At 40.5% G+C, this 23935-nt stretch overlaps 2 protein-coding genes across 3 annotated transcripts; both read left to right on the top strand.

Annotated features, from left to right (window-relative positions):
• Positions 1-379: 379 nt before the first annotated feature.
• Positions 380-11212, top strand: LOC308294502 (putative E3 ubiquitin-protein ligase HERC3; the record flags this gene model as incomplete). The annotated part of the gene is made up of 21 exons (XM_080737236.1): positions 380-452; positions 725-946; positions 2057-2148; positions 2285-2415; positions 2772-2896; positions 2983-3059; positions 3170-3285; positions 3414-3473; positions 3643-3748; positions 4035-4239; positions 4632-4786; positions 4905-5027; positions 5232-5330; positions 5477-5644; positions 5774-5914; positions 6032-6198; positions 7486-7552; positions 7672-7742; positions 8272-8455; positions 8560-8662; positions 10457-11212. 21 exons carry the CDS (start codon positions 380-382, stop codon positions 10663-10665), a joined length of 2694 nt encoding a protein of 897 aa, XP_080593362.1. The 3' UTR covers positions 10666-11212.
• A 2466-nt stretch (positions 11213-13678) lies between these two features.
• On the top strand, positions 13679-23377 carry LOC308294005 (putative E3 ubiquitin-protein ligase HERC3). 2 transcript variants are annotated; one of them, XM_080736702.1, is made up of 23 exons: positions 13679-13947; positions 14199-14238; positions 14500-14576; positions 14767-14988; positions 15935-16026; positions 16160-16290; positions 16619-16743; positions 17226-17290; positions 17400-17515; positions 17678-17737; positions 17860-17965; positions 18301-18505; positions 18789-18943; positions 19029-19151; positions 19342-19440; positions 19825-19965; positions 20103-20243; positions 20355-20521; positions 21181-21247; positions 21367-21437; positions 21956-22139; positions 22609-22711; positions 23016-23377. In XM_080736702.1, exons 1-23 carry the CDS (start codon positions 13710-13712, stop codon positions 23222-23224), a joined length of 2937 nt encoding a protein of 978 aa, XP_080592828.1. In that variant the 5' UTR covers positions 13679-13709; the 3' UTR covers positions 23225-23377. The 2 variants fall into 2 exon arrangements, with proteins under 2 accessions (XP_080592828.1, XP_080592827.1); XM_080736701.1 differs by having other exon boundaries at positions 14127-14238.
• Positions 23378-23935: the final 558 nt, after the last annotated feature.

The raw sequence follows: 23935 nt of genomic DNA, 5'->3' as shown, positions 1-23935 counted from the left end.
GTAGTGATGATACTGTCACTCTCCTCTCTGAAGAAGGAAGGGTTTACATCCTGGACACAGCTTGCACTCCAAGGTAATGGAATAATATATATTATAGTAATCTCTCAATGGTTATCAGTTGTTTTACTGGGGAGCTGTGTTTCAAAAATACACTTGAGCGTACAAAATAGGAGATATCAAAATGGGAGTTATTTTTTATTTAAATCCTTAGGTGCTTCAATTGGTTGTTTTGTGTCAAAGACTGATCAACAAATCTCATATGTGTGTTTCAAGCCATAATTAGATTTAGTGCTACTGATGTATGATGAATACCATTCTGAATGTGGTAAGTGTATCAGATACATTGTATGATATCTTAATTCTCTTCTTACACAGGCCCATGGCGGAATTGTGTAACATTCAAGTAACTCAGGTTGCCTGTGGAAGCCACCATTCACTTGCCCTGACAAAAGGTACAGTAACATGTATTAACCAGTAAAAGCAAGATCAAAAACAATTGCTACTTCACCAGTAGGCTTACATTAAATTATAGTTGTTGCCAAAGTTGCTCTCTTCACAGGAGGCAACAAAGCTCAAAAATAATAAGTCAACACATAGCATGACACTTTTGTGTGGAAGCATAAACACATAGCATGACACTTTTGTGTGGAAGCATAAATCGATTGATAAATGTATGTATCTGTGTATAATGCACATACAGTAAGTCACATTAATGTCATTGCAGGTGGGCAGGTTTACACCTGGGGGCAGAACTCCAGTGGACAGCTTGGTCTAGGAGAGGTGAAGGCGACCATTAGCTCCCCACAACACCTCAAGTCTCTGTCAGCCGTACCCCTGGTTCAGGTGACTGCTGGGGGGGAGCAGAGCTTCGCCCTCTCACAGTCTGGGACTGTGATTGGCTGGGGCAAGAACAGCTCAGGACAGCTTGGCCTTGGGGACAGAACAGGTACAGTACTGTCCAGTTTTACCTGATTCAATCCCGATTCATAGTTTGGATCGGGTAACGCCTGACACTGTGGTTCCCCTGACACATCATTGTGACATCACAGTGATGTCAGATACTCAGAGCAGGGTTAACGCCTGACACTGTGGTTCCCCTGACACATCACTGTGACATCACAGTGATGTCAGATACTCAGAGCAGGGTTAACGCCTGACACTGTGGTTCCCCTGACACATCACTGTGACATCACAGTGATGTCAGATACTCAGAGCAGGGTTAACGCCTGACACTGTGGTTCCCCTGACACATCACTGTGACATCACAGTGATGTCAGATACTCAGAGCAGGGTTAACGCCTGACACTGTGGTTCCCCTGACACATCACTGTGACATCACAGTGATGTCAGATACTCAGAGCAGGGTTAACGCCTGACACTGTGGTTCCCCTGACACATCACTGTGACATCACAGGTGACATCACAGTGATGTCAGATAGGTCAGAGCAGGGATAACGCCTGACACTGTGGTTCCCCTGACACATCACTGTGACATCACAGGTGACATCACAGTGATGTCAGATACTCAGAGCAGGGATCTCCATATATGGGCATAAACAGGTGACATCATGATCACAGTGGTTTGGCTGGTTCAGACAGGGATCTCCATGAATGGGCATAAAAGGGATTGTATGTTGTGATGTCAAGGGACCCCCTTTTATGCCCATACTGTATATGGAGATCCCTGATGTCATGAATATTAAGCCCATATCTAACAGGGGCAAAAGGGATTCTGTTAGGGATCTCCATATATGGGCATAAAAGGGATTGTATCCCAGATGATGCCCTGTTAGGAGAACCACACCAACAGAATCCATATATGGCCAAGACAGATGGTGCGGGTCGCTTTTCGCCCTTAGGCGGCTTACTGGTAGTATTAATGTACAATTTAGTATTAATATTTTAGGATTATTTGAATTTACACACTGTTACTTCAGTGCATTTCAGAGGCAGTAGTAGAAATGTCAACCATATTTAATGATTTTTCGTGCTACTATTATGCTACTTCTATGTAACAATAAAGCTTGCTTGTTCACATCTGGATACTTTTCTATAGACAGACACATCCCAACTCTTGTTCATTGTTTGAACATGAAGAAAACCATCAAGATTTCTTCCGGACAAGACCATACTGCAATTCTGACAAAGGTAACAATATAATCAGGTATAGTTTGGGTGTGGGTAAAGTGTATTATTATGTGTTGTAGTACATCCTAGGGTGAAGTTATCAACACAGAATGACATTTACACTTTCAGTGATGGTTTTATATGTTTGTTCGTTCAGGGTGGCACAGTGTTTACATTTGGCTCTGGACAATATGGGCAGCTGGGACACAACTGTTATCGAGATGAACTGCATCCTCGGATCGTTGCAGAGCTCTGGGGGGCAAAGGTCACCAAAATTGTCTGTGGAAGGTACTAACTGTAATGCTCTCTCTCTCTCTCTCTCTCTCTCTCTCTCACACACACTCACACACAGCACACACACATAGGACAGGGCCGTCCGGCCTGGCGGAGACATACAAAATAATAAAAGCTTTTCACATAACTTGATGCAATGGTACATTACAGAATTTGTTTTTTTTTAGAACCTTCATATTTTTTGGTTCAATCACATCTAGCAACATCCCTAAATTGTCTCACCACTAACTGGGGAATGTCAAAGTTTAAGAACCACTGCGCCAACACGAGCTTCAAAAACATTATTCCACAAAAGGACTATAGCTTCAAGGCTGCTTCCTATTGTACATATTTTTTGTCTTCTTCATCAGACATCACACACTGGTGTTAACGGACTCCAAGAAGGTTTATTCCTTTGGATGTGGAGAACAAGGTCAGCTGGGACATGGAGGGGGGAGTAATCAGTCTGTACCTCTACCGGTTCAACTGTCACATGGTAACTACAGGTATCATACTTGAGATAACTACCATGAGCAAATATTGGAATAAAATAAAATAAGAACATTTCTGCCAATATTCCAGACACCATTGCAGATCTGAAAGTCAGCCACATCCGTGCAGGAGGAAACGCTTCATTTGCAATGTGCACTGTTGATCAGGTATTAAGGTCAAGACAATGATCATGAGATTTAATACGAATTTTGTGCATCTTGTTTGGTGTGGTGTGTTGTCTGAAAACAAAATGTATGAGTAACCATTTTCTTTGCAGGAATTGCATGAGGGATCAACGAATCAGAATGTAAAAGAGACCCAGCAATGTTTAGATGACATGATTGAGATCTGGACCTCTGACTTCAGGCCAAAGTTATGGAAAAAGACACAAAAGTAAGTGATAAGTAGTGAAAAGTAGGTCGTATAAAATATATACTGTTCCAGTACTATGACCTAATTTGTATGGCCACAGAACTGTCTAAAGTGCTCTCAGTGCAGTGAACTACATGATGTCTTCACAGGGAAATTGAAAGAACATTTTCCTCAGCATCTTTTTTGAACAGAAGTTTCCTTGACAGAAGGTAAAAGCCTTTTTTCTTTTTTTAAAAATAATTTTTATTAATCAGACTTTTCTGTGCGGGAGACCCGGGTGCGAAGCCGGGTGGGGAGGTTCGGATCACCTCTGTTACACATATAATATATATGTATATATTTTCTTTTCCTTTTTCTTCTTCTCTTTTTTTTCACCAGTGGTGATAAACACTTCAGTACTTCACCAAAACATTCTGGCCTGAACTTGCTTCTTGCACAACGTGCTTTCAAGAAGCTGTTAAAGAGTGACAAAGTGTTGGAAAAGGTAATGTACTCAAAATATTATATATATATATATATATATATATATATATATATATATATATATATATATATATATATTATCATTCTGATTGTTTCAAAGCTTAAAAGTTGTGGTGGCAAATTGGTAACCTTTCTTTATTTTTGTTCTGTAGATATAATTCTATAAAATAATATAATTATGTTTTACAGAATGCACTGGTATTTAAACACACACACACACACACAGGCACACTTGTTTTCTGTAACTCCGGCAGTAAGTCTGACCTCTGTCATTTTAACAATACCAGGTTGAATCTGTGGTCTTGCACTCGCTGCTTCCGTCCCTTGACGAGGCACCACTTGGAGTTGAAGGACTGCGGGTCTTCCTGCTTCTGACTGAGCTACTCAGGGTCCTCAGCAAACGGAAGCATCCCCAAGGCCAGAGCACCGAGCTGACTGAGGCAGTCGCTGCAGCCTTGGTCAGACTGCCCTCAGAGAGCCTCCAAGTCCTAGGTCATGTCACCACCACTGTTATAGACCGATTTATCAGAGCGGCAATCATAACTGCAGTGTCAAGCGGCACCTACTATACAGTATGTGTGTGTGGCTGTTCGCCGATACCGCAGTTACATGGCAGCGATCTGGAAAAAGGTCTATAGGATCTACAGTAGAAGGGTTGCATCATTTAAGTGTTGTAATATGTGAATGGGAAAAGTGTCATCCTTAACACAGTGCATTGTAGTTTTTGTAGTTTTAGCATTGTTAATATGTTTGTACAAAAACCAACAACATAAAATACTAAAAACGTGAGAAATGCTGAACAGTTAAATTGGACATTTTGATTCATATTTTTGATAGATTAATACTAAATATAAATTACAACTTTTATGTTTTTTGTTCTACAGGTTATTGGTGGTCTTCTCTGAAGCGTCCCACTATGATCAAATATGTTACATTATGGAGGAATGCCCTGTCATTGATTATAAACACATCGACTATTGCTGAATGCCAGAGAGTTGGAGTAAAAAACCTTCTAAAAGTTCTTCAACATCTGTACAAAGTTGGTATCATTTTTATTGTTATTATATTTAGGGGGTACTTGAAATGAAAAGCTTTGAGGACCACTGGTCTGTTGTACCTACAAACATATAACTTAACATAATTAACTTGTCTTAAAGGCAAATGACAAGATTGTCGGACCTCAGAAAATTGCAGAAAGCACTTTCTGTTTGGAGATTGCGTTCCACCCACTCTTTCTGGGGGAAGATCTGAGACTTTGGCGTTTATGGCGTAATGCAAAGGTAAAAGCGTACCGTGGTGCAAACCATTTAACTTTAGAATCATTTGACAAAGAATGAGTTGAATTAATCATAATGTCATGGGTTCCAGTCAAGCTCAAGCTCTGTCAGATGTTTATTGTTTCATGTCTCACTTGTTTCTGTCATTCTTTAATAAGTAAGTTATTTAATAACTACAGCTACTGTGTATCTCTACACCCCTTTCAGAATATGGAGGACATGCCAGCTGTCATTTGCTGTTTCCCCTTTGTGATGAATCTACAATACAAGATTGGGATTTTTGATCTCAATGCAAAAATCACAATAGTAAGTGGCTGACTAGGCTTATTTGTGACATTTCACATTACAAGATCAAAGTTTAATTGAAACTGTTATTATGTTCAATTAACTGACTGACAAACCGTGCCAATTCTCAGGAAGTGCATAATAGTAAACTTTTGAAACAATTGCAGGTGCAGCATCAAATGAATAGGGTGTATCCCTTTGGGGTAGTGCCAATGCTTCCGCAGACAGACTCTGACACATATTTTGAGTTGAAGCTGAAACGCGCAACACTTGTAGAGGACACCTTTGAACAACTTGGTGAAACCTACCACAGTCACTTCAAGAAACCACTTGTGGTAAATACAGCATTCATATTCCTAAGTAATCATTTTTGACTGTGACTTGTGTGTTTCACAATTACCAAATGAATATAAAACAAATCAAATGGTGACTTTACAATTAAATGCCTGTCGTTATCTTCTCAGGTTTACTTTGACGAAGACACCAAAATCACAAATGTCTACAAAAAGGACTTTTTCCTCCATTTATTTGATGAGCTGCTGTCACCTAAATCTGGGATGTTTTTATACAACGACACCAAAACACTGGCATGGTTCCCCTCTAACGTAAGACTCATATTGCAAATAATGTTATACATTATAATACAATATATTCATATACCGGTACATAAAGAAATAAATAGATATTCAAATTTCCTCACCATGTCTTTTTATAATCAACAGGCAACATTGAGGGAAAAGCAATACTTCCTGTTTGGGGTTCTATGTGGGTTGGCCCTCTACAACCAGAATATCATACACTTACCTTTCCCAATGGCTCTGTTCAAAAAGCTGGTGAATGTAACACCGTCACTGGAGGACCTGATAGAGTTCAGTCCACAGGAGGGAAAGTAAGTGGGATATTTTTGACTCCTTACTTTGTATGTTTTATAAATAACAGACAGGGTTCCCACGGTCATGAAATTCCTGGAAATATTTTGAAATTAGAAAAATATTTTTCCAGTACTGGAAAAGTTTTGGAATTGATCAAGGGTCTTGGAAGGTCCTTGAAAAAATAGCCATGCATTGTCTTGGTTATTGATTTTGTTAATGCCTTTGAAATGACAAATTAAACATTGGCCTAATTGTCAAATATTAGAGGCAGAAATTGTGAAAATAGCAGATCTACATGCTCACAACGCCTCGCGTTGCGAGGCGTTGTGAGCATGTAGATCGGCTATTTTCACAATAAAATTCTTAGTGCTTGTCAGGGTGCAGGGTCCCCAGTTCAAATATGATTATTTCGGGGATCATGGCCTGAAAAGGTTGAGAACCACGGGCATACACTACCTGTCTTTGGGCATTGCGCATAGGAGTAAGGGACTCGTTATTGAGCTGAATTATTGTTATAGCCCTTACCCGTTCAAAGATATGAGCTCTGAAATGATGTGCAGTGTGTGGGTTATGGGATGTGCACTGTGCACACAGTATATGAGGGATGGAAAGTAACTTTAACTGGTGCTAGCATGCTAATATGTAGGAGCATCAATGTAAGAAATACCCGTTCCATTTAACGGCTACAGAGATACTGTGTACCGATCTGCATGATTTTTGGACAACATCTGTAACAGGGCCAGAACCCCCCCCCCCCCCCGCCCGCCCGCCCGCCCGCCCGCCTGCCCGCCTGCACACACACACACACTCCCCCCCCCCCCCCCCCCCCCGTGTGTGTGTGGGTTTGTGTGTGATTGTGCATGGCCTGAACAACAGCGCCCCTCCCTTAACATGTGTGGTCACAAAAGGTACTGTAGGCTAAATAGATATAGATACACCATAAAAATGCTATTATACAGCATATGATTTGTGAAAGTGACAAACGGGCTTCACAGTTATGTCAGGTGTGTTCATATGCTGATGGTGATGCGATTTCAGATCAATTGCTCCAGCCACCGAGGAGAAACGCTGAGACAGACAGACAGACACTCACTCACTCACTCACTCAGACATTCGCAAAATTATAGTATAGATATAGTCCTGGAAATTGGATTAAATATTCTGGAAAAGTTTTGGAAATTAATTGTTAAAGATGTGTGGGAACCCTGAACAGAGTAGATACTCCAAATGTATTTATGCACTGAAATAGTGGAATCTACATGTTTGTTGTGTTACATGTTAATATTTGATTTTTCTCTCTCAAGGAGTCTTCACTACATCTTGGAAGACTACTTAGATGATGATATAGAAAGCTTGGACATGTACTTTTCAGTAGGTATTCTAGTGATTCTAACAGTTGGACTGACTATCTTCAATATGTAATCAATACTCCTTGGTTTTTACCAAAGGTCTTTAAACTAAAGCAAGTGTTTTCTCCCTCACAATAACAGGTTGTCTGGGATGGGGTAGAGGTGGAACTTGATCCCCAAAACCCTGGAAAGCCAGTGACAAGTCAAAATAAGTAAGACTTTGAAAGAATATTTATAATTGAATTTTGCTGTTTATAATAAATCTGGATTATTCTCCCTCTCACACACACACACACACACACACACACACACACACGCATGCGTGCACACACATACACACACACACACACACACACACACACACACACACACACACACAGTCAGTAGTACGGTGTGAACACATTAACAAGAACACTACTTTATTTAATGCCTGGCAGCTTGTAGCTACAGAACATTCTACCTCCTGTGGTTTGCATAACGTCGTTGTCGGGTGGAAACCTTGTATTTCCCAAACTGTTCGTTTTGCATTTATCATTTTAAAAATGATAAATGCCTCGCACCGCGAGGCGTTGTGTGCTTGTAGATCTGCTGTTTTCACTACTTTTGTGCGACGACTTGTATGATGAAGCAGGGCTTTACTTTGCGAAAGAACATACAAATTTCAAACTTACGAGATTCCACCCGACAGCGACGATAAATTGGTTTGGTGGGTGAAAGTTCTGTGTTGTTGTGCTGAAACAGGAAGGAGTTTGTGGATGCCTATGTGAACCATGCTTTCAACAAGTCAGCAGGAAAGCTGTTTGAGGAGTTCAGAAAAGGTTTCCTCAAGGTGTGTGATGCTGACGTGGTGGAGTTGTTTCGGCCACACGAGTTGAGAGATCTGATGGTGGGTAAAGAGAACTACGACTGGGGAAAGCTGAAACAGGTCCGTAGCATTCAGTCATTTTGTTCTAAGCTGTTATTGATCATATGTTACCCCATGAATAACAATTGTTAGTGAAAATGTTTTGCTTACTGTCAATGCATTAGAACACAACGTATCAAGGAGAGTACCAAGCCAGCCATCCCAACATACTGATGTTTTGGGAGGTTTTTGAGGAACTGACTGAAGATGAGAAGAAAGCTTTCCTTTGTAAGTACTCCACCAAATGTCATTGAGGAAACATTTGATAGTGACATCTAGCATCTATTTCCAATGTCACAATACTCATGGACAGTAACATAAAAGAAAATATGTCAAATGACATAATGGCTAGATTGCTAGATTACCATCATGCCATGACATTTGCGATTGCACATTCATGAACCCCACTAATGGCCTTTTCTGTAGTGCCACTGCCACCCGTAGGCCAACATTTCCAGTTGCCGACACATTATTTCCAAATCTAATGACCACATTGTCATGGACTTTGATGACTGCATTCATGTGACCTGGAAGAAGAACCCTAACTATTTGAGAGATACCATGGGGGGGCACAGTGGCACAGTCAGTAGCGCTGTCACCTCACAGCTAGAAGGTCCTGGGTTCGATTCCCACTGGGGGCGCTGGGGGGGCGTGTTCTCTCCTCCTCGTCATCAGTGCCCACACCCTAGGTGGGGTTGGCAGAAGGGCCTTTCTGTGTGGAGTTTGCATGTTCTCCCCGTGTCTCCTAGTGTTGGTACACTCACAAAAAACATGCAGTAATCTGTACTGCTTCCCCCTGGCCAGCCGGGGCACCTGATGGAGGGGAAAGGAACTGGTTGGAATAATGTGTTCCTTCCACACGCTACGTCCAACCGGGGAAACTCCCCCCTGTCAGGTGAAAAGAAGCAACTTGGACTCCTCATGCATAGAGGGAAGCATGAGGTCAGTCCGTTGTCTCCCCAGGTTGGCAGAGGGAGTGTAGCACCCAGGATTACATTAGATAATTGACACCGGGTGAAAAATGGGTTGCAAATTTGCGGGATAAAAATGAAAAAAAGAGAGAAATCATGATCTTTTCTCTAGTCTAGCACCATCCCCAGTTATCATCTTTGCACACGAGAGATATCATAATGTAATAGGAAGATTGCAGAATGACTCCATGGCCTTTTCCTCTAACGCCACACTTCAGCCATCATTTCCATACAGGTGTAAGACGCTGCACATACTCTTGGAGATGCTAATGAGGCTTTTCATGTAATAGAATCAAAACAATGTACTGTACATGAAAACCATTACACGTAACGATAACTATTTGTCATTTTGAATGGCACATTACTTGTCACTCTTGTTACTGTACAGTACATCCATGAGCGTCGTGAGAAGCAAATCATTTTCCATTTATTTTCTGCAACTCATGCTGTTAACACATACTACAGTATAGGGGTGGGCGATATGGAAAAATACAATATCACGATACACGATTTTATCACAATTCTTTTTCACGTTGGTTTTTATGGTTATTTTTCAAGTTACTTGACCAAAACTAGACTCTCTGGGTTCCTTTTGGGAGGTCTAAATTTAACTTTAGAAGTATGTAACTCCGACAGTATACAAATGAAAACCAAATGGACCCTTACGGGTCCATTTGGTCCATTTGGTTTTCATTTGTATACTGTCAGAGTTAAGTGGAGACCTTGACATTTTAAAGTTTGAGAACTACTGATTTAGACCAAAATGCAGGTTTAAATTGAATTCTGCAATGAATCTCTGTATTAACGATTAAACAGGATTTTTTACTAGGCTCCCTCAATTGTATCACGATATATACGATACCTCTGAAAAGGCATATCATGGAGACATTGTATCGTCTCAACGATAATTATCACCATATCGCCCACCACTACTACAGTACTCAACACATAAATTGTGACTACAAATGAGTCAACTTCTTTCTGTGTTAAAAATGCCATACTCTTTCGAAGGGAGCCCCACCCACCCACACATACTATTATGTTTTTATAGTATTTCTGACTGGATGTAAACGGGTGCCCATCCTCGGCATGGACCAGATCCGGATGACAATAAGAGTCTTGAACAACTCCACCCAGCAGTACTTCCCGGAGGCGCTGACATGCCATTCTATTCTAGAACTGCCAATCTACCCTGCTAAGGAAGTGCTGCAGGCCCGGCTCACAGAGGCTCTGATGCACAACAGAGGCTTCTTAAAGTAACCGTGAATGTTACATGGTCCAGAGAGTGGAAGCTAGCTGGTACATACACATCTACTTTCTACTTCATTTCTCACAGGCTAACGCTTAGATGTATGCATTGTATTGTAAATCAATTTATTTGTATGATTGGCCTTGCCTTTTTATGACATAACACTCCTTTTGAGAATAAATAATGAGAGTGACAGAGAATACTGAACAGTATATTATAATGCCCACTAGATGGTACTCTTGCGATGGTACTCTCTCTTTGTTCTACTGAATGATGGAAGTATTGGGCATATTATGAGAGATATTGATTGAATGCTTTCTTGAAAATGTTTTTTTTTTTGTAAAACCGGAAACTCGTCAATCAGTTAACTGCAGTTTATGTTAAAGCTCCAGTCTGCAGCGCATTCCAAGGCACTTTACAGAGATTATGCATTACATTCACCTATTCACACACACATCCATACACTGATGGCAGAGGAAACCATGCAAGGCACCAACCTGCACATCAGGAGCAATTAGGGGTTCAGAGTCTTGCTCTAGGACTCCGACTTCGACACTAACGCTGGGGGAGCCCGGGATCGAACTGGGAACCCACTGTGTTCTAATGAGGGTTTCTCTACCAGTGAGCCACTGTCTGCCGCCCCTAATGTTTCTGTGGCAGCCAGGCCCAGGACTGTGTCCATTGTTTTATTTGAAAAATAAATAAATGTGGAAAAAAATGAACATTACAGGTATAATGTTATTGTTTTGTTTGTGTAATGTGTGATGGAAGGATTGGAAGCATTGACTATTCTAATAAGAGAGGATTATTTAATTAATCTTAGTTAAGAGTAGACACTGGTTTAATTCATGCAGAAATACTATAATTTTAAAATGTGTAGCACATTGGAATAGACTCGATGGTACATCAGGAGTACCTACACTAGGCTATATATTTAGCCTTCAGGCCATAGGTCTATGTTTCTTGTAATATTATTTTCTCATTGTATGTTTTGTTTGAAGCCGGCATGCTGATGACACCTGCTGAAAACAACAGCATGATTGAAGTTGTTGTTGGGCCTGATTACCCTGAAGACCATTGAGTTGTTCTGTATTCACTGACTGGATGTTCTCTGTCATAATAATGAATTCTATTATGTTGGCCGCCTATTACTGTACATCCATGACCCATTGTTTCATACATTGCCACGCCTACAAAAACAAGGAAAAAGTTAATCAGTTACATAATTTTCTGGCTGGAAGAATGTTCCTCTTGGACAGACATGAGTCCTCTCTCTCTCAAATGGAACCAAATGAAGTAATGAACCATTTGTACACTGTCAGAGTTAAGGGGAGACCTTGACATTTGAAAGTTTGAGAAACACTGGCCTACATAAAGACCTTTCATTCAATAGCAAGCGAATTTCAGGAAAATGTCATAACCACCACACCTCGAGAGCAAATGTCCAACGCCGAACGAAAAGCCACTTCGTTTTGAAGGTGCCCGGTTAATTTTTTATCTTCTTTTTTTGGCCCGAAAAGCAAAGACACAACTCACAGTTTGTTCAGTGACACCAAACACAACACGCACTGACTGACGTGTTTAGCTAACAAAACATAGCTGCTCACCACTGTGACGTCACCTGGCTGCTGTCAAACTAAAACTTCAAAAAACGAAATAAATTAACCGACGTGTTGTAGCTACATTTGCCTATTTATATCTTTAGGAAACAATTTGGACGAAAGGTGTAACGAAATAAGTAAAATAAAGTAAAACGAACAGTTATTTTAGTTAGTAGGCTATTGAGCAAAGTTATACTAACCAACAACGCAGGACTTAATTCAGCTCGCGACCCTGCTCGTGCTCGTGCACACCTGCCAAATGAAAGAGCAGTGGCGTCAGTTCAGCAAAAGCTAAGGTATGGCAACATGCCTGGTGTCTTGCACGCGCGCCCTCGCGTGCGTGCAAGCAAGACACCAGTCATGTTGCCATACCTTAGCAACAGGCGCAATGAAAAGTATTTTTTATTATTTCCCCCTGTAGCCAAGGTATGGCAGCTGCCATAGCTTGCCATACCCAATTGACGCCTCTGTGAAAGAATGACAGGTCTGCTGCAGCAGGTGTTCATTTATGCCTGATTAATTTTATGTTTTGTACATTTTTACTGTGTCGACCACACACTACAGTCAAATGTTAGCCATAAATCATTAACACCTGTATGAGTGCTTTTATTTTGGGACTTTCTGTAGTAGAGAAAACAGAAAAAGTCCCCAAATATGAGACAAATATGAGACAGCATGCACCTAACCTCGCTACCTGCACTCATATCAAGCTACTACATCCCATTAGTTATGTTAATATTTTTTACACATATGTTCCACTCAGCTAGTCTAAATGTTTAATAGTTTAAATATGACAGGATGAACGAGTAGGCCTAAAAATAAAGGGTTAGTAATAGGAGCACTTCCAATATCGTTTCTTTCTTCTAAATTATCAATGGCTTTTGGAGATTCTGAACATGAGTCATGAGTCATGACTAGCTATAATATATCACAAGCTCACAACGCGTCTACGACAGAATATAAACCATCCTGATGTGGCCACTGAAGTATTCACGGTATTTTGCTACCCTCTGGTGGTTGGATTTTGAGATTGCAGGTCTACTCTGAGATAGGCCTTTTGTAATCTGGGTTACCAGAAGTTTCTCTTTTTCGCCACTAGAAAAAAATAAAATAATAACAATAAGGGTAATAATAATAATAATAATGAATAGAGATTGATTTATTCAACAAAGCTGGGACAGTATGGAAAATGGGACACACAATGCTGATTCCTCTGCACAGCTTTCCAGCCAGCAGGTGGCGTCAGTGTCTAGCACTCAACTCAACACAACACAACACAACACAACAGAGTTTAACTTTCGGTTTCGCTTTTCATATGTAATCGATCAATGACAGTGCACGCACTTGACTTTCGTTTCTAGCCTAGAAACCCAAGCAGGGAAAGGATGGTGACGCAGGGCTATCATCAGCTGATAAGTAAGTCCCCAGAATGACAGTTTCACAACATAGCAGTGATGTTTTCGTGGGGAGAGGACGCCAGTCGTGGGCTTGGTTCAAAAACAGTATCTACTAGCTGTAGGCCTATCACAAATGCTGCCAGGACTGAAAATGGAGATAATATATATTTTTTCTCATCTCAAATCAAGGAGCTTTCAAAAGGTCGCAGTGTCGTCGCTTTCATCAAAAAGAATGGAGATGCGTTCGTCATTCATACACATATTGTAGATGGAAAGAAGGTCACAGGAAAACAGAGTAAGCTATGTTTATTTTTCTTGTATCCGTATCAGTTTATTATTATTTAGGATTTCAGCCTTGAGATAAGCAAAACAAACTACTTTATTCTTGTGCTAGTTGTATAAGCCTTCTATTACATTCATATTCAGATATGGCCAACATTTATAATCAGTAATGCTTGTGTTTTTATCTTGTAGAGTATGTGAAATGCAAAGAAAAGATGAATGTTGTGAGTTGTAGTGATGATACTGTCACTCTCCTCTCTGAAGAAGGGAGGGTTTACATCCTGGACTCAGCTTGCACTCCAAGGTAATGGAATAATATTTATTATATAGTAGTATCGCTCAATGGTTATCAGTTGTTTTACTGAGCCGTGTTTCAAAAATACATCAAAATGAGAGGTATTTTTATTTAAATCCTTTGGTGCTTCAATTGGTTGTTTTGTGTCAAAGGCTATGATCAACACATCTCATAAGTGTGTTTCAAGCCATTAGATTAGTGCAACTGATGTATGATGAATACCATTCTGATAAGTGTATCAGATACATTGTATCTTCTCTTCTTACTCAGGCCCATGGCGGAATTGTGTAACATTCATGTAACTCAGGTTGCCTGTGGAAGCCACCATTCACTTGCCCTGACAAAAGGTACAGTAACATGTATTAACCAGTAAAAGCAAGATCAAAAACTTCAATAATCTTTAACTGAGAAAAAAGTCAACGCATAGCACAACACTTTTGTGCGGAAGCATAAATCGATTGATAAATGTTTGTATCCGTGTATAATGTACACGCTCATATTACAGAGTGCACATAAGTCACATTAATGTCACTGCAGGTGGACAGGTTTACACCTGGGGGCAGAACTCCAGTGGCCAGCTTGGTCTAGGAGAGGTGAAGGCGACCATTAGCTCCCCACAACACCTCAAGTCTCTGTCAGCCGTACCCCTGGTTCAGGTGACTGCTGGGGGGGAGCAGAGCTTCGCCCTCTCACAGTCTGGGACTGTGATTGGCTGGGGCAAGAACAGCTCAGGACAGCTTGGCCTTGGGGACAGAACAGGTACAGTACTGTCCAGTTTAACCTGATTCAACCCCGATTCATAGTTTGGATCGGGTAACACCTGACACTGTGGTTCCCCTGACACATCACTGTGACATCACAGGTGACATCACAGTGATGTCAGATAGGTCAGAGCAGGGATAACACCTGACACTGTGGTTCTCCTGACATCACTGTGACAGCACAGGTGACATCACAGTGATGTCAGATACTCAGAGCAGGGATCTCCCAGAGCCGTCTAATCAGAGAGTCCTGCCACTGCGGGGTCAGAAACAGCGCTGGTCACGTGGTTCATTGTCACTTTACACCTCATAGACTTCAATGCATTTTGTAAACTTCCGGTTCGCCGTTTGTCACTATACGCCAATAGATGTGTGCGTAGACGACCTGGCCCCATGAAGTGAACGGGAGTGACGCAACTCTCCATTATACGGCTCTGGGATCTCCATATGGGCATAAACAGGTGACATCACAGTGGTTTGGCTGGTTCAGACAGGGATCTCCATGAATGGGCATAAAAGGGATTGTATGTTGTGATGTCAAGGGAACCCCTTTTATGCCCATATATGGAGATCCCTGATGTCATCAATATTAAGCCCATATCTAACGGGCATGAAAGGGATTCTGTTAGGGATCTCCATATATGGGCATAAAAGGGATTGTATCCCAGATGATGCACTGTTAGGAGAACCACACTAACATAATCCATATGGCCAAGACAGATGGCGCGGGGTCGCTTTTCGCCCTTAGGCGTCTTACTGGTAGTATTAATGTACAATTTAGTATTAATAATTTAGATTATTTGAATTTACACACTGTTACTTCAGTGAATTTCAGAGGCAGTAGTAGAAATGTCAACCATATTTACTGATTTGTCGTGCTACTATCATGCTACTTCCATGTACCAATAAAGCTTGCTTGGTCACATCTGGATACTTTTCTATAGACAGACACATCCCAACTCTTGTTCATTGTTTGAACATGAAGAAAACCATTGAGATTTCTTCCGGACAAGACCATACTGCAATTCTGACAAAGGTAACAATATAATCAGGTATACTTTGGGTGTGGGTAAAGTGTATTATTGTGTACTGTACATCCTAGGGTCAAGTTATCAACACAGAATGACATTTACACTTTCAGTGATGGTTTTATATGTTTGTCTTTTCAGGGTGGCACAGTGTTTACATTTGGCTCTGGACAATATGGGCAGCTGGGACACAACTGTTATCGAGATGAACTGCATCCTCGCCTTGTTGCAGAGCTCTGGGGGGCAAAGGTCACCAAAATTGTGTGTGGAAGGTACAAACTGTAATGCTGCTCTCTCTTACACACACACATAGCACAGGGACGAAAACCGGCATTCGGCCGTCCGGCCTGGTGGAGACATACAAAATAATAAATGCTTTTCACATAAGTTGATGCAATGGTACATTCCAGAATGTGTTTATTAGAACCTTCATATTTTTGGTTCAATCACATCTAGCAATATCCCTAAATTGTCTCAGCACTAACTGGGGCATGTCAAAGTGCTCCAACGTGAGCTTCAAAAACATTATTCCATAAAAGGAGTATAGCTTCAAGGCTGCTTCCTATTGTACATGTTGATATTTGTTGTCTTCTTCATCAGACATCACACACTGGTGTTAACGGACTCGAAGAAAGTTTATTCCTTTGGATGTGGAGAACAAGGTCAGCTGGGACATGGAGCGGGGAGTAATCAACCTGTGCCTCTACCGGTTCAACTGTCACATGGTAACTATAGGTATCATACTTAAGATGACTACCATGAGCAAATGTTGGAATAAAATAAAATTAAAACATTTCTGCCAATATTCCAGACACCATTGTGAACGGCAGCAGCCGTTCACAACTGGTAAAAACCTAGCCCAACCCTACCCTCCCTGCCCCTTCCTTGTATATACTGTACATACTGATTGTTTAGACTTACTGTTACCTGCCCCTTCCTTGTATATATTGTATATACTGTACTTACTGATTGCATAGACCTAATGTTTTCTTTTTTTCTTTACATATCTACTGCATAGTACTGTGTTCTATTTGTCTGTCATTCAATGTTATATGAGATACTTAAATGGTTTCCTGTTGAAATAAGCTTAGTCTTTTCATGGATCTCCTTTTAGTAGACCTTGTACCAGTGAACTGTACCGTCATGAATCTGTACATTTTCCTATGCAAACTTCTAATAAAGCCTTCAATCAATCAATCAATTGCAGATCTGAAAGTCAGCCACATCCGTGCTGGAGGAAACGCTTCATTTGCACTGTGCACTGTTGATCAGGTATTAAGGTCAAGACAATGATCATGAGATTTAATAACACTTTTGTGCATCTTGTTTGGTGTGGTGTGTTGTCTGAAAACAAATGTATGAGTAACCATTTTCTTTGCAGGAATTGCATGAGGGATCAACGAATCAGAATGTAAAAGAGACCCAGCAATGTTTAGATGACATGATTGAGATCTGGACCTCTGACTTCAGTCCAAAGTTATGGAAAAAGACACAAAAGTAAGTGATAAGTAGGTGAAAAGTAGGTAATATTTGTAAAATATATACTGTACTGTACTGTAGGTCTACTACAGTACAGGTTTCCAGTACTATGACCTAATTTGTATGGCCGCAGAACTCCAAAGTGCTCTCAGTGCAGTGAACTACATGATGTCTTCACAGGGAAATTGAAAGGACATTTTCCTCAGCATCTTTTTTGAACAGAAGTTTCCTTGACCGAAGGTAAAAACAATGTTTATTTTAATCATTTACATTTTTATGAATATGAATTGCTGTGGATTGTTTGTTTGTTTTTGTCTTTTTGTTATCGATTTGTTACAGTATGTTCTTTTTCTTTTCACCAGTGGTGACAAACACTTCAGTACTTCACCGAAACATTCTGGCCTGAACTTGCTTCTTGCACAACGTGCTTTCAAGAAGCTGTTAAAGAGTGACAAAGTATTGGAAAAGGTGCTCTACTCAACTGATTTATTATGACTACAAAAAAATATAATCATTATATTATCTATGTATAACACATTTATATTATGCTAAGTAAGACAATTAAAATGGTATGCTGTCTATTATAAGAATCACAGAAGTTTCAGACTGATTGTTTCAAAGCTTAGAAGTGATGATGGAAAATTGGTAACCACTTTTCATTTCATGTAGGATTTAGCACTGATGAATTACTTTATTTGTTCTGTAGATATAATTCTACTCTGTTTTGCAGAATGCACCATCATTAAACACACAGGCACACTTGTTTTCTGTAACTCCGACCTTTGTTCTTTCAACAATACCAGGTTGAATCTGTGGTCTTGCACTCGCTGCTTCCGTCCCTTGACGAGGCACCACTTGGAGTTGAAGGACTGCGGGTCTTCCTGCTTCTGACTGAGCTACTCAGGGTCCTCAGCAAACGGAAGCATCCCCAAGGCCAGAGCACCGAGCTGACTGAGGCAGTCGCTGCAGCCTTGGTCAGACTGCCCTCAGAGAGCCTCCAAGTCCTAGGTCATGTCACCACCACCGCTATAGGAGTCTAAATACAAGGCTTAGTGTGTATCTAGAAGGGTTGCATCATTAAAGTGTTGTAAAATTGGAATTGGAAAAGTGTCATCCCATAACACAGTAGTGCATTGTAGTTTTTGTAGTTTTAATAGGGATATACCGTATGTTTGTACAAAAATCATAAACATAAAATACTAAAAACATGACAAATGCTGAACGGTTAATTTGAACATTTTTTGATAATTACTAAATAGAAATTACAACTTTTATGTTTTTTGTTCCACAGGTTGTTGGTGGTCTTCACTGAAGCGTCCCACTATGATCAAATATGTTACATTGTGGAAGAACGCCCTGTCATTGATTCTAACCACAACTACCATTGCTGATAACTGGAGAGATGGAGGAAAAAACCTGCTAAAAGTTCTTCAACATCTGTACAGAGTGGGTATCATTTTTATTGTTATTATATCTGGTCTGTTGTACCTACAGACATAATTAACTTAACATTAATTAACTTGTCTTAAAGGCAAATGACAACATTGTCGGACCTCAGAAAATTGCAGAAAGCACATTCTGTTTGGAGGTTGAGTTCCACCCACTTGCTCTTGCGGAAGATCTGAGACTTTGGCATCCATGGTGTAAAGCAAAGGTAAAGTTGTACCTTGGTATAATCATTTCACTTTAGAATCATTTTGACAAAGAATGAGTGAATTAATCATAATGTCATGGGTTCCAGTCCAGCTCATGCTCTGTCACATGTTGTTCATTGTTTCATGTCTCACTTGTCATTCTTTAACTTAAGAAGTAAGTCACTTTGTGTATCCCTCTACCCCTTTCAGAATATGGAGGACGTGCCAGCTTCCATTTGCTGTTTTCCCTTTGTTATGAACCTGCAATGCAAGATTCAGGTTTTTGACATCATTGCAAACGTCACAAAAGTAAGTTAGTGACTAGGCTTAAGGCCAGTCCATACTTTTTGTCGGAGAGTTCATACTTTCCGACGTGCAGCTTTCCAAACTCAATACGGGGTAATGCTTTTCAGAAGTTCAGAGTGACGTCATTTTGTAGTTGAACCGGACCTTTCCGACAAAAAGTTTGGTTTTGGAGAGAGTATGGACAGGCCTTTATAAATAATTCAGCAATTTTCCTCTCTCTCACATAAATGTGCTCATGCGCGCGTCTGTGTGTGTGTGTGTGTATACACCCACATACACTCAAACATTTGTGACATTTCACAAAACAAGATCTGTTATGTTCAATTAACTGACTGACAAACTGCCAATTCTCAGGAAGTGCATAATAGACTTTTGAAACAATTGCAGATATTTGGGGCAGTGCCAATGCTTCTGCAGACAGACTCTGACACAAATTTTGAGTTGAAGCTGAAACGTGCAACACTTGTAGAGGACACCTTTGAACAACTTGGTGAAACCTACCACAGTCACTTCAAGAAACCACTTGTGGTAAATACAGCACTCATATTCCTCACTCATAAGTAATCATTTTTGACTGTGACTTGTGTGTTTCACAATTACCAAATGAATATAAAACAAATCAAAAGGGTGACTTTACAATTAAATGCCTGTCGTTACCTTCTCAGGTTTACTTTGACGAAGACACCAAAGTCACAAATGTCTACATGAAGGACTTTTTCCTCCATTTATTTGATGAGCTGCTGTCACCTAAATCTGGGATGTTTTTATACAACGACACCAAAACACTGGCATGGTTCCCCTCTAAAGTAAGACTCAGATTGCAAATAGTGTTATACATTATAATACAATATATTAATATAAATAAAGAAAGAAATAGATATTCAAATTTCCTCACCATGTCTTTTTATAATCAACAGGCAACATTGAGGGAAAAGCAATACTTCCTGTTTGGGGTTCTATGTGGGTTGGCCCTCTACAACCAGAATATCATACACTTACCTTTCCCAATGGCTCTGTTCAAAAAGCTGGTCAATGTAACACCGTCACTGGAGGACCTGATAGAATTCAGTCCACAGGAGGGAAAGTAAGTGGGATATTTTTGACTCCTGACTTTGTATGTTTTATAAATAACAGACAGGGTTCCCACGGTCATGAAATTCCTGGAAATATTTTGAAATTAGAAAAATATTTTTCCAGTACTGGAAAAGTTTTGGAATTGATCAAGGGTCTTTGAAGGTCCTTGACAAAATAGCTATGCATTGTCTTTGGTTATTGATTTTGTTAATGACAAATTAAACATTGGCCAAATTGTCAAATATTAGAGGCAGAAATTGTGAAAATAGCAGATCTACATGCTCACAACGCCTCGCGTTGCGAGGCGTTGTGAGCATGTAGATCAGCTATTTTCACAATAAAATTCTTAGTGCTCTTCAGGGTGCAGGGTCCCCAGTTCAAATATGATTATTTCGGGGATCATGGCCTGAAAAGGTTGAGAACCACGGGCATACACTACCTGTCTTTGGGCATTGCGCATAGGAGTAAGGGACTCGTTATTGAGCTGAATTATTGTTATATAGTCCTGGAAATTGGGTTAAATATTCTGGAAAAGTTTTGGAAATGAATTGGTAAAGATGTGTGGGAACCCTGAACAGAGTAGATACTCCAAATGTATTTATGCACTGAAATAGTGGAATTTACATGTTTGTTGTGTTACATGTTAATATTTGATTTTTCTCTCTCAAGGAGTCTTCACTACATCTTGGAAGACTACTTAGATGATGATATAGAAAGCTTGGACATGTACTTTTCAGTAGGTATTCTAGTGATTCTAACAGTTGGACTGACTATCTTCAATATGTAATCAAAACTCCTTGGTTTTTACCAAAGGTCTTTAAACTAAAGCAAGTGTTTTCTCCCTCACAATAACAGGTTGTCTGGGACGGGGTGGAGGTGGAACTTGATCCCCAAAACCCTGGAAAGCCAGTGACAAGTCAAAATAAGTAAGACTTTGAAAGAATATTTATAATTGAATTTTGCTGTTCATAATGAATCTGGATTATTCTCTCACACACACGTGCACGAACACGCACGCACGCACGCACACACACACACACACACACACACACACACACACACACACACACACACACACCGTCAGTCATACAGTGTGAACACATTAACAAGAACACTACTTTATTTAACAGCTTGTAGCTACAGAACATTCTACCTTCTGTGGTTTGCATAACGTCGTTGTCGGGTGAAAACCTTGTATGTCCAAGAACAGTTCGTTTTGCATTTATCATTTAAAAAATGATTTAAACTAGTGACAACAGACGGTCTACAAGCACACAACGCTTCGCACCGCTTGTACTTTTGTGCAATGGCTTGTATGATGAATCAGGGCTTTACTTTGCGAAAGAACATACAAATTTCAAACTTGGAGATACGAGGTTTACACCCGACAGCGACGATAAATTGGTTTGGTGGGTGAAAGTTCTGTGTTGTTGTGCTGAAACAGGAAGGAGTTTGTGGATGCCTATGTGAACCACGCTTTCAACAAGTCAGCAGGAAAGCTGTTTGAGGAGTTCAGAAAAGGTTTCCTCAAGGTGTGTGATGCAGACGTGGTGGAGTTGTTTCGGCCACACGAGTTGAGAGATCTGATGGTGGGTAAAGAGAACTACGACTGGGGAAAGCTGAAACAGGTCAGTATTCCGTAACATTCAGTCTTATTGTTCTAAGCCAAGGGTCTTCAACAGGGGGTCCGGGACCCCTAGGGGGTCCTCAGAGTTACGACAGAGAGTCCTCCAAATCTTTAGAAACGTGTCCCCCCCTTTGGTGTAGAGGGGTAAAAGGGGTAAAAGAGCAGACCAAGTACAGAGTGAAAGGTCAAGTTTATTATGTATTGACGGTTCAAGTGGTTAAATATCTGAAAAAAATGAATCCAAAATACACTGATGATCGTGCTGTCAAACAATGAAACTATATGGAATCTATGAACAGGTTGTGGCAGTCCCTGCTTCATCTCTCTCTCTCAACTAAGGGGTCCTTGTCCTGGAAATGTTGAAGACCCCTGTTCTAAGCTGTTATTGATCATTAGTTACCCTATGAATAACAATTGTTAGTGATTGAATTTGCTCTGATGAAATGTTTTGCTTACTGTCAATGCATTAGAACACAACGTATGAAGGAGAGTACCAAGCCAGCCATCCCAACATACTGATGTTTTGGGAGGTTTTTGAGGAACTGACTGAAGATGAGAAGAAAGCTTTCCTTTGTAAGTACTCCACCAAATGTCATTGAGGAAACATTTGATAGTGACATCTAGCATATATTTCCAGTGTCACAATACTCATGGACAGTAACATAAAAGAAAATATGTCCTGACTAATGGCCTTTTCTGTAGTGCCACTGCCACCCGTAGGCCAACATTTCCAGTTGCTGACACATTATTTCCAAATCTAATGACCAAATTGTCATGGACTTTGATGACTGCAACTTCATTGACTTTCTGTGTTAAAAATGCCATACTCTTTCGAAGAGAGTCCCACCCACCCACACATACTATTATGTTTTTATAGTATTTCTGACTGGATGTGATCGGGTGCCCATCCTCGGCATGGACCAGATCCGGATGACAATCAGAGTCTTGAACAACTCTACCCAGCAGTACTTCCCGGAGGCGCTGACATGCCATTCTATTCTAGAACTGCCAATCTACCCTGCTAAGGAAGTGCTGCAGGCCCGGCTCACAGAGGCTCTGATGCACAACAGAGGCTTCTTAAAGTAACCGTGAATGTTACATGGTCCAGAGAGTGGAAGCTAGCTGGTACATACACATCTACTTTCTACTCCATTTCTCACAGGCTAACGCTTAGATTTGTGCATTGTAAATCAATGTATTTGTATGATTGGCCTTGCCTTTTTATGGCATAAAATCCTTTTGAGAATAAATAATGAGAGTGACAGAAAATACTGAACAGTATATTATAGTGCCCACTAGATGGTACTCTTGCGATGGTACTCTCTCTTTGTTCTACTGAATGAAGGAATTATTGGGCATATAATTTATTATGAGTGCTTGTCAATCAGTTAACTGCAGTTTATGTTAAAGCTCCAGTCTGCCACAGACTAAAATGGTAAATGGTGCATTTATATACATTCCAAGGCGCTTTACATTCACCCATTCACACACACATTCATACACAGATGGTGGAGGAAACCATGCAAGGCACCAACCTGCACATCGGGAGCAATTAGGGGTTCAGAGTCTTGCTCAAGGACTCTTCGACACGAACTCTAGGGGAGCCCGGGATTGAACTGGGAACCCACTGTGTTCTAATGAGGGTTTCTCTACCAGTGAGCCACTGCCGCCCCTAATGTGTCTGTGGCAGCCAGGCCCAGGACTGTGTCAATTGTTTTATTTGAAAAATAAATAAATGTGGAAAAAAATGAACATTACAGGTATAATGTTATTATTTTGTGTGTGTAATGTGCACTG

The sequence above is a fragment of the Nannobrachium achirus genome, assembly GCF_963921795.1.
Source record: "Nannobrachium achirus genome assembly, chromosome: 11".
Classification (NCBI taxonomy): Eukaryota; Metazoa; Chordata; class Actinopteri; order Myctophiformes; family Myctophidae; genus Nannobrachium; species Nannobrachium achirus.
The sequence above is the reverse complement of the archived record's forward strand: the minus strand, read 5'-3'. Positions and strand labels throughout refer to the sequence as shown.

What these genes read in the sequence shown, in the direction of transcription:
- LOC308294005 (XM_080736701.1), top strand. Translation starts at nt 13,710, where the DNA reads ATGTTTTCGTGGGGAGAGGACGCCAGTCGTGGGCTTGGTTCAAAAACA. An exon ending in ATACTGCAATTCTGACAAAG is followed by an intron (nt 16,027 to 16,159) that starts GTAACAATATAA and finishes TTGTCTTTTCAG; the next exon opens with GGTGGCACAGTGTTTACATT. An exon ending in ACCGGTTCAACTGTCACATG is followed by an intron (nt 16,744 to 17,225) that starts GTAACTATAGGT and finishes AATCAATTGCAG; the next exon opens with ATCTGAAAGTCAGCCACATC.